This window comes from Brassica oleracea, chromosome C1 (assembly GCF_000695525.1).
Source record: "Brassica oleracea var. oleracea cultivar TO1000 chromosome C1, BOL, whole genome shotgun sequence".
Lineage (NCBI taxonomy): Eukaryota > Viridiplantae > Streptophyta > Magnoliopsida > Brassicales > Brassicaceae > Brassica > Brassica oleracea.
This window is the reverse complement of record NC_027748.1, coordinates 35,628,539-35,637,076: the sequence shown is the minus strand read 5'-3', so window position 1 is coordinate 35,637,076 and position 8,538 is coordinate 35,628,539. Positions and strand designations below refer to the sequence as shown.

The following is an 8,538-nucleotide window of genomic DNA, read 5'->3' as shown; positions in this document are numbered from 1 at the left end:
AATGTAGAAACCTACAGTGAGGTTCACATCAGGGGGAGTAGTGCGTGCTGTACTCTTTTTCTTTCATCGTGGTTTTGTCCCACTGGGTTTTCCTGATAAGTTTTTAATGAGGCAACATGAAGCGTACTACAATTCATGTATGGTTATGGCATCCAAGGGGGAGTGTTATAAATCATGGAGTGGATTGCCATTAACAAGGCTCGGTCCAAGACCGGTCCAACACCTAGAAGATGGAGAGACGGCTGAAGCCCTAGAGAGAGGAGAGAGAGAGTCGACTTTAGGAGAGAGAGACGGTCACAAAGCTTGGAGAAAAAGAAGCACTTTCCTTTTCCTAGTAGATGTAATCTTTTCATTATTATGTATTAGTAGTTTTCTTAATCCTAGTGTGTTTAGATTTTGGATACTTCTTATTTATCTTCATCATGTAATCCTTATATAAAAGAACTTTCTTGATCATTAATAACAACACAGAAATATTCAGTCTTTAAACACTCTATTTACAACAATACACAAATTATCATCTTCTAATATACTATTATAAATAATTATCTTCTCTACATCCATTCCCTTTTTTTGTGGCTAATTAGTTGATCAACCTAATCTTAAACATGTCTTCTGATTTGCACAATACATGGTATGAATATGAAGATTTGCTAGCAACGCAATTTTTAATACTATGAAATTATTCGTCCTCTTAAAACAACTAATATCAGAAAAATGAAAGCAGAATAAAAAGAAGACATATAGCAAAGATTCATAAGAGGGAAAACATTCAACACTGGAAATAACTCCTGATTTACATCAACCTTCTTAATGTTTAGTTAGTGACACACTGACACAAACACCATCAAAAGAGTCTTTGTTTTTTTCTTCCAACAGACTAAAATTCCTTATAGGTTTTTTAATTAAAGATAGGATCCAGTACCTAAATACTAAAAAGAACACTCCTAAACCACAAACACCAAGGCTACTGTCTAGGCTGTTTTTTGCGAGATAATTATTCTTCAGAACAGAGCTTCTTGCATTGCCTCTGCATCTGTCTGCACCTGGGTCTGGTCTGTCGGGGCTTGCTCTTCTTCTCCTTCTCTTTCTTGTCCATGTCCCTCTCCTTCTCCTTGTGGTTCTTCAGCTTCAGTCTGTGGCGCTGCCTCCTCTGGCTGCGCTTCTTCCACAGCTTGTGGCTCAACAGCCATCATTGTAATTAGTCCTTCCAGCTTTTGTGCCGCTTCCACAGCTGCTTGATTATCGTTGTTTATAATACCAGCGTTCAACACATTCAGGATTTCTTTTGCTTTCTCATTCTGAAACATTCAAAGACACAAAAAAACAAACATAAGAATCAAATAAAAGAAAAGACAGTTTATTATTAATAGACTTGACTTACACAGAGGTCAAGCTTTGCCTTGAGTTCTCCATAGGCAGACTCCAGTGCACCAGTAGCTACCGTCACGGGCCATGGGTTCTAGGTTCATAAAAAGGAATAAACGTTAGACATAAGTTCAGCAACTTCAAGACAGACAATAATGTTTGAATGAAGACAACACTTTAAGTAACACGTTTCTACTTAAAAGAAGATAAGGAACTAAGACTTGTCACTAAGTAAAGCATTAACCAGATTAATTATCAAACTAAAGCGAAACACCACCTACCACTTAAGTCGAGGGACACGATTATAAAATATAAACACAACTGAAAGCTAGACAGGTTTAGATTCTTTCTTACAAGCTCGCAAACAGACAATGCTCAAAAGCGGGAAAGTGGCACAGGCATAATTCACAAATCATTGTCATAAAAGTATGAACGTTTTCAATTCCTAAATTGACGGCGGAGCAGTGAACACAGTACTAACATAGGATACTGCGAATTTATACCTCAATCAAAGATCACATAGGGACATGAGAAAGTCATTACCTTTCTGGGTCTACCAACGGGACGTCCTCGTCCACGCTTAGGCTTGGTGATTAGCCTATTCTTAACACCACCGACCTTAGGTGGTCTTCCTCGTCCACGCTTTATCCCTGGCGCAGCGGCCACAGCTTCTCCACCAGCTGGAGCAGCAACGGGGACTCCACCAGAGTCAACTCTCCTTGGCCTTCCACGGCGTCTAGCACCGTTAGCGACGTAAGGAAACACAGAGGCGGTAGAGGAGACTGATAAGGGCTTCCTCTGTCTCCCAGCAGCTCTACGACCCGGTGGCCTGCCTCTTCGTTTCATGATCACAGACAAACCAGCAGGTCGAGGGATCGGAGCAGATCCGTCCTTTCTTGGACGACCAGGCCCTCTCTTTGCAGACTCAGTAACCGTCTGGGTCGGACTGGCTACAGGAAACTGAGGTTGCTCCCAGCTTGGCTGCCCGTTAAGCTGGACAGCGTTGGGTTGAGCAATGACGACTTGTTGCTGTTGTTGTGGTGAAGCTTCAGGCTTAGGCTTAGGAGGTCGTCCACGTCCTCGCTTCTGCGGCTGAGAAGCGGATCCAGAAACGGCGCCAGAGGCGGGGTCGAGATGACCAGGGTTCCCCAGAGGAGACTCAGATCTGGGAGCGGCGAGACCGGCGGCGGCGGCGGCAGCAGCAACAGCGACGCTCTCGGGAGCAGAGGAAGAAGCAGCGAGCTTGTAAGACTTCTTGACCATAGAAAGAACGCCACAGTTCTTCAAGGTCTTGAGATGGTGAGCCAGCAAAGCTTGGTGATCGGTGGGCAAAACAGGGTTAGATCTCTCGATGTACCTCGAAATCGCCATCTTGCTCGAACCCTCAGGCTCGTTCAAATGCGCAATCGCCTCCACGATCAACTACACACAGAGAGAGATAAAAAGTTAATTACTTTATTAAAAAAAGGTCATCTCAATTTAGTCGAAAGGTGAAGACTTTTTTTATAAAGATCAGAGCTTACTTCAGAGTAAGGAGGAGCGGTCTGAGAAGGAGGCGTCTGCGTTTGCGTTTGCGGCTGCGGCTGCGGCGGGGAGACATGGGTGTTGAACGGAGTTTGGTTAACCGGCTGAGCACCGTAAAAGGGGAGATTCGGAGCGGAGACGAAAGGGCTGTTGGAGGTTGGGTATTGAGGGAAAGGAGAGTACTGAGGAGGACGGTGAGGATCACTGGAAAGGGATGGATCCATTGGAGACAGGAACAGTGAAACCAAAGGAAGGAAAAAAAAAGAAAAAAAAAAAAGACAGCGGCAGGTGAGATTTAGTTTTTAGGTTTTTTTTCTTTCTTTCTTTTCTGCCTCTTTTGATAAATTGTTTTGGTTTTGTGAAAAATATATAAATGTGGGGGAAGAAATATAAGAGATAGAGTTAGGTTTGAGAGAGAGGTAGAGGGTAGAGATATGCGAGAGAAGATGATAGGGTTGAAATGCTATCACCTTCATCTCACCGTTGGATGTTTTTTTATTATTGGCTTTTGGCGAGGATCGATGACGTGTCGACTTGTTTTTGTATTTATATTTTGAGATTTGTGTTTCTTTAGTTTTTATTTTATTTATTTGGGCTTTTACCATATGGCTACATTTTCGATCCAAATGTACTCAAATTAAAAAATGGACCGCCTATTTTTTCTAAAAGACCCGCCTCATTTTCAGTGTAAATAATTTTGTAAACAAGGACTGATATATTAGTATTTCTTTTTCAAAAATCAAGAATTATCAACTTGTTTCTCGTACATAAAGCGTAGCAAGCATTGTTGCATTTATAAAGGGTGGCTCGCGTTTGTAATAAACTCGGATGTTTTGTAGATGGCTGTAATAAAACTCCATTAAAGAGTGTAGATAAGCAAATATAAAGGGTGGCTCGCATAACTACGTCGGTTGACTGAGAATCTGAGATAATATGGGCGAATTTAGAGAGAAAATGCTGGGAACATTAACTGAAGAAAGTTAATTATTGGATGCACTGAACTAATTCTAACATTTTTCTGTAAACTTACCCTGAGAAAAAGAATTGGGTGTATGTATATGCATCCAGTCCTTACTCTCTACATTAGTTTACCATCTAAATTTTATTTCTAATTACACTAATATAAATGATTTAATTTGGATCTATAAGCTTTTCTATGTAAAACAACTATGACCCTATTAACATTGGAGTCAACCATATTTGTTCCTACTTTTAAAGAAATCCAAAGTTGAACTTCCAAAATTGAAAATCAAATTTCAAACTAACCAAGCAGAGAAATCATTGATAAATACGTTAAAAATACAAAATATTGTCTACTTACGAATTTCCCACTACAAAGCTGAATGTTTCTTTAACTGTCAACTCGATTGAACAAACAATTTTAAATATATTGGTATATGAAACTTACGTGTGGATAACTATCATCTTACTAACATGTATGATTGCTAAATAACGAACACGTATATTACTGCACACAAAATTATCAACGGATGAAAAGGAAGGCTGTAACTGGATATTAATGAAAGGAATAAGTAGAATTAAAAAATGATAATTAGTGGAATCTAATAGAATAGAATTAGTATTTCATTTGTTTCGGAAGTATTTCTACGTGGAATTATTTTTCAAAAGAATGTTGATATTTTTTTTGGAACGAGATGAAATACTCGTTTTTTTTTTCATTGCAACTAGTGAACATTTTGTGGAACGAGAAGGAATTAAACATTCAAAAAGTTTTCATTCCGAAAAAATGTATTTCAGTTGCATCCGAAATTTAAAATACCAAGTCACCAGTACAGGGAGAAGAAAAAGAATTCCAACGTCCCATTATATTTTGACAGAATCTAACCATAACGTATTCCTTAAAGTCTTTCCAATGTTTTCTTTGTTGGCCGCTTAAAGCCTACCAATCTAATACACACAACAATTATAATACATTTATCACATTCACCACAGTGGATATAGCGGATAATGGTGACCATTCAAGCTCCAAACCATAACCTCATAGCCAAGTCGCTTTCAATGCAACTTCTATCTACGTTTGTCTTTATATGTGCGTGTGTTGTGTGGGTGCGTGAGCTCAAATCATATTTAAGCAAAGTCAAACACATAAACAAACAAATATGCGGCAAATAAAAGACGAGAGAGAGAGACCGGACGACAACCAAATAGTCAAGGAGCAAAATTAATAAATACGAATCACGCTACCAGGTCTTGGCAATACTATTCTTACCAACATCTATAGAATATCATATTATCCACATGTTTACATACTTTGTAATGGAAACGTTGCATTTTCTATAGTTTTGGTGGAAACGTGTTTGCTTTTTTTGCTTTGTCAAAAAACTCAAAGCTTGGCTCTAGTCAGTAACAAATAGTAACAGTGTAACACACAACCGATATAAAAAGAAAAAAACTGCATAAATAGTTGAATATGGTTAAAATAGAAACTATGTTTGAGAAAAAGAGGGATAAAAAGAGGATCGAACAATGGTAGGCTAAATCAAATCAAAATAGTTAATCATTTGATCAAACTAAGATTCTGTGTAATGTGACTCTAGAATTGGTATATATTTAATTTGTGACTTTAAGCAAATGATTTACTTGACTTATAGCAAAGATGTGTCTGGCTCTAGCGGGGGAAATGTTTGATCACACGTGTAGTTCAAATAAATATATATGATAAAATATACATTTTTTTGGGTCGCAAACACATTTTATTCAATGATCACACAAATACATTGGATGCATAATGTAATAAAAAGGGAGAAAAAAAAACTGCAAATGAAAGAAAAGAAAAATGTATGCTACACCATATCCATATTGTTATTATTCTCTCTAGGTTGGTAAATGTGGAAGGTCTGCATAAGAAGGATTGAATCTCTCTGTTCCCGCTTTCTATGGTCTGGTGCCACGAACCGAAGAGCAAACGCAAAAATTGTTTGGAAAACTTGTTGCCTGCCAAAGGCTGAGGGAGGTATCGGGCTGAGGAACTTCAAAATCTGGAATCTCACGCTACTTCTGAGGCTTGGATGGCTTCTCTTTTCAGGAAGTAGCTCCCTTTGGGTTGCTTGGCATCGCTCTCATAATTGCCCATCCTCTTACGCTTTCTGGTCCCAAGTAGAGTCACCATCGCAATCTTGGAGCTGGCGAAGCATCTTGCGCCTAAGAGAGATACTGTCTCGGTTTTTATTCAGTGAAATTCACAATGGCCAGAATACAAGTTTTTGGTTTGACAACTGGTCCCCACTTGGACCATTAATCGGAGTGTTTGGGAGAGAAGGGACTCGTAATTTGAGGATTCAAATAGATGCTCCTGTCTCTGCTTCCTGGAACGCAGGAGGATGGTCTCTTCCTCACCCAAGATCAGAGCAAGAAGTCAATCTTCACCTATACCTCACTGGCATCCCTCTACTTTCCATTGATAGGGGACCTGATCAGTTCTTTTGGTTAACTAATGAGATTAAAACAGAGTTTTTTCGTCCTCAAAAACATGGGATGCATTAAGACCTCGTGCTGCAATTCAAGATGTCGCCAAACATCTCTGGTTCAGTGGTGCGACGCCTAAACATGCCTTCCACTTCTGGGTCACAAACCTTAACAGGTTACCCACCCATTCTCGCTTGGCTTCATGGGGATTGCAAGTACAAACAGAATGTTGTGTCTGCAACTCTGATATTGAAAATCGAGACCACCTTATGCTCACCTGCCACTACGCAACGGTTCTATGGTCTCAAGTAAGGCGTCACTTTCGAGTCTCCGTCCCATCATTCACTGATTGGACACAACTTATCCACTGGACTACATCCTCTAGCTCTACAGCTCCGGGAAACCTGAGAATGATGGTTGTTCAAGCTATGGTTTACAACATATGGCAGCAGAGAAATAATAATCTTCATAACCAGACGCTGCAGCCACCGTTGGTTGTCTTCAAACACATCAATAGGCACATCATCAATTCTATTTATGCGTTGATACATAGGAAGAAGTTCAGCTCCCTTATGCAGCTTTGGCTGATTTAATAGTGCTCGATTCTTGCGCACTATCTTTTAGGGTTTTCTCCACGAGTCCCTGTTCTTATTTATATTGAACCCCTGTTTTTTACTTTCTTTTTGCCAGAGTTTCTTTTGTAAAGGATAACTACTTTTGTAGACTACCTCTCATTCAATATGATATTAACATTCTTAGCAAAGAAAAAAAATGCGGAAGGTCTCAGTCTCATATAGTACGTTCACTGAGATTTTGGCAACATCAGTATTAACAACATCAATTAAACCATTTTTCCACATGTTAATGGGCCCGAGTTGCCAGCCTCTCAACACAAGGCTTACTTCTATAATGGGCCTCAACATGAGATGGTATCTACGTGCAGTAGCTCTTTCCCTTGATAGAGGTTTTGATCTCTTTGGTTCGAAGTGCATCAGAGTTCCAAGAAGGAACTATATTCAAATGGATCTTCATAAACAGGTTTGCACTTTTTGTTAGAATTCGTATGGGTCTGTTGTATCGTTTATCTGTTTGTTTTCTTCATATTCAGAATTGAAACTTAGGGTCTAGACATCTTCGGTTTTGTTTCTGTAAATGTCTCCAACTAGGAACTGTTGCAAATCATCGTTGTATCAACTGAGTTTAAGCGACAATTTGGGATTTATTACACAATTTTCATGGTGTTTGGCTGCTTAGAAAATGGTGGACCAGTGCAAGCTTACCATTGATGATATGTATAGTTGTTACCGGTTGATTAATGGAACTGTCAAATATTTGGATCAGAACTTTCTGATGTCAGTACTTGTACGTCTTGAAAAAAACACTGCATTGTGGATTTTATTGCTTCCTGAGTTTGCGCCTCGGCTCTGAATTAGCTTTTGGCTGATCTAAATCTACTTTATTGCATATGCTGAGAAGAGGTCTCAAGAGTTTAAAAACAGTAGGAATGCTACATTGTGGATTTGGTTTCTTGTTTATGTTTCCTCTGTTCTCATCCCGAATCTATGGTACTTGTATGTGCATAAATGCTCACCGGGAATCCATTGTTTCCTGGGAAGAACGTGGGGGCACCAACCGGGAATCGGGAATCCTTATCTTCTTTTAATATCCATGGTCCACCGTTTTCAGTAATATTCCCGGTGGCCCCACAAATCCCGGCTAAAGCCATGGTTTAATGGCAATTACTTTAGGCCTAGTCGGGTTAGATTCATGTTAATTGGTACGAAACCTTAAGTCGTAGGTATGTGGTCCACATATGAAAATATTAGTGCTGTAACATTACCAGACCACGGTTGGATCAGTTTTTGCTATTATCAGCAATGATGATCAATATCTTGTTTTGTTCTGTTGTCTCTGCGGTTTGCTAATCAAGTTTTAACTTAGTGGACAGTACAATAAGGGCGTCTGCATTGGTAGTTCTTCTTATTCATATCTTAGCATTAGTTTAATATATAAGTAGATTAAGAGTTTTTGGTAAGATACATGTCTAAAAGTGTTGATTATTGGTAGAACCGTTTTAGAAGTTCTTAGCAATATAAAATATTTTTTTTTTGAAAATGGATAGAAAGGAATTTATAATATAACATTAAACATAAAAGCATTACAAAGTTTGAAAAAAAATTACAAAGTTGGAAACAAATATTAGGAAAGTGAAATAAAAAA

The 8,538-nt window shown here is 38.9% G+C and overlaps 1 protein-coding gene across 1 annotated transcript; it reads right to left on the bottom strand.

The window, feature by feature from the left end:
- Positions 1–742: 742 nt before the first annotated feature.
- Positions 743–3,243, bottom strand: LOC106315771 (trithorax group protein osa-like). The gene is made up of 4 exons (XM_013753597.1): positions 2,892–3,243; positions 1,912–2,790; positions 1,385–1,462; positions 743–1,301 (listed from the first exon to the last, which is right to left on the bottom strand). Exons 1-4 carry the CDS (start codon positions 3,114–3,116, stop codon positions 1,005–1,007), a joined length of 1,479 nt encoding a protein of 492 aa, XP_013609051.1. The 5' UTR covers positions 3,117–3,243; the 3' UTR covers positions 743–1,004.
- Positions 3,244–8,538: the final 5,295 nt, after the last annotated feature.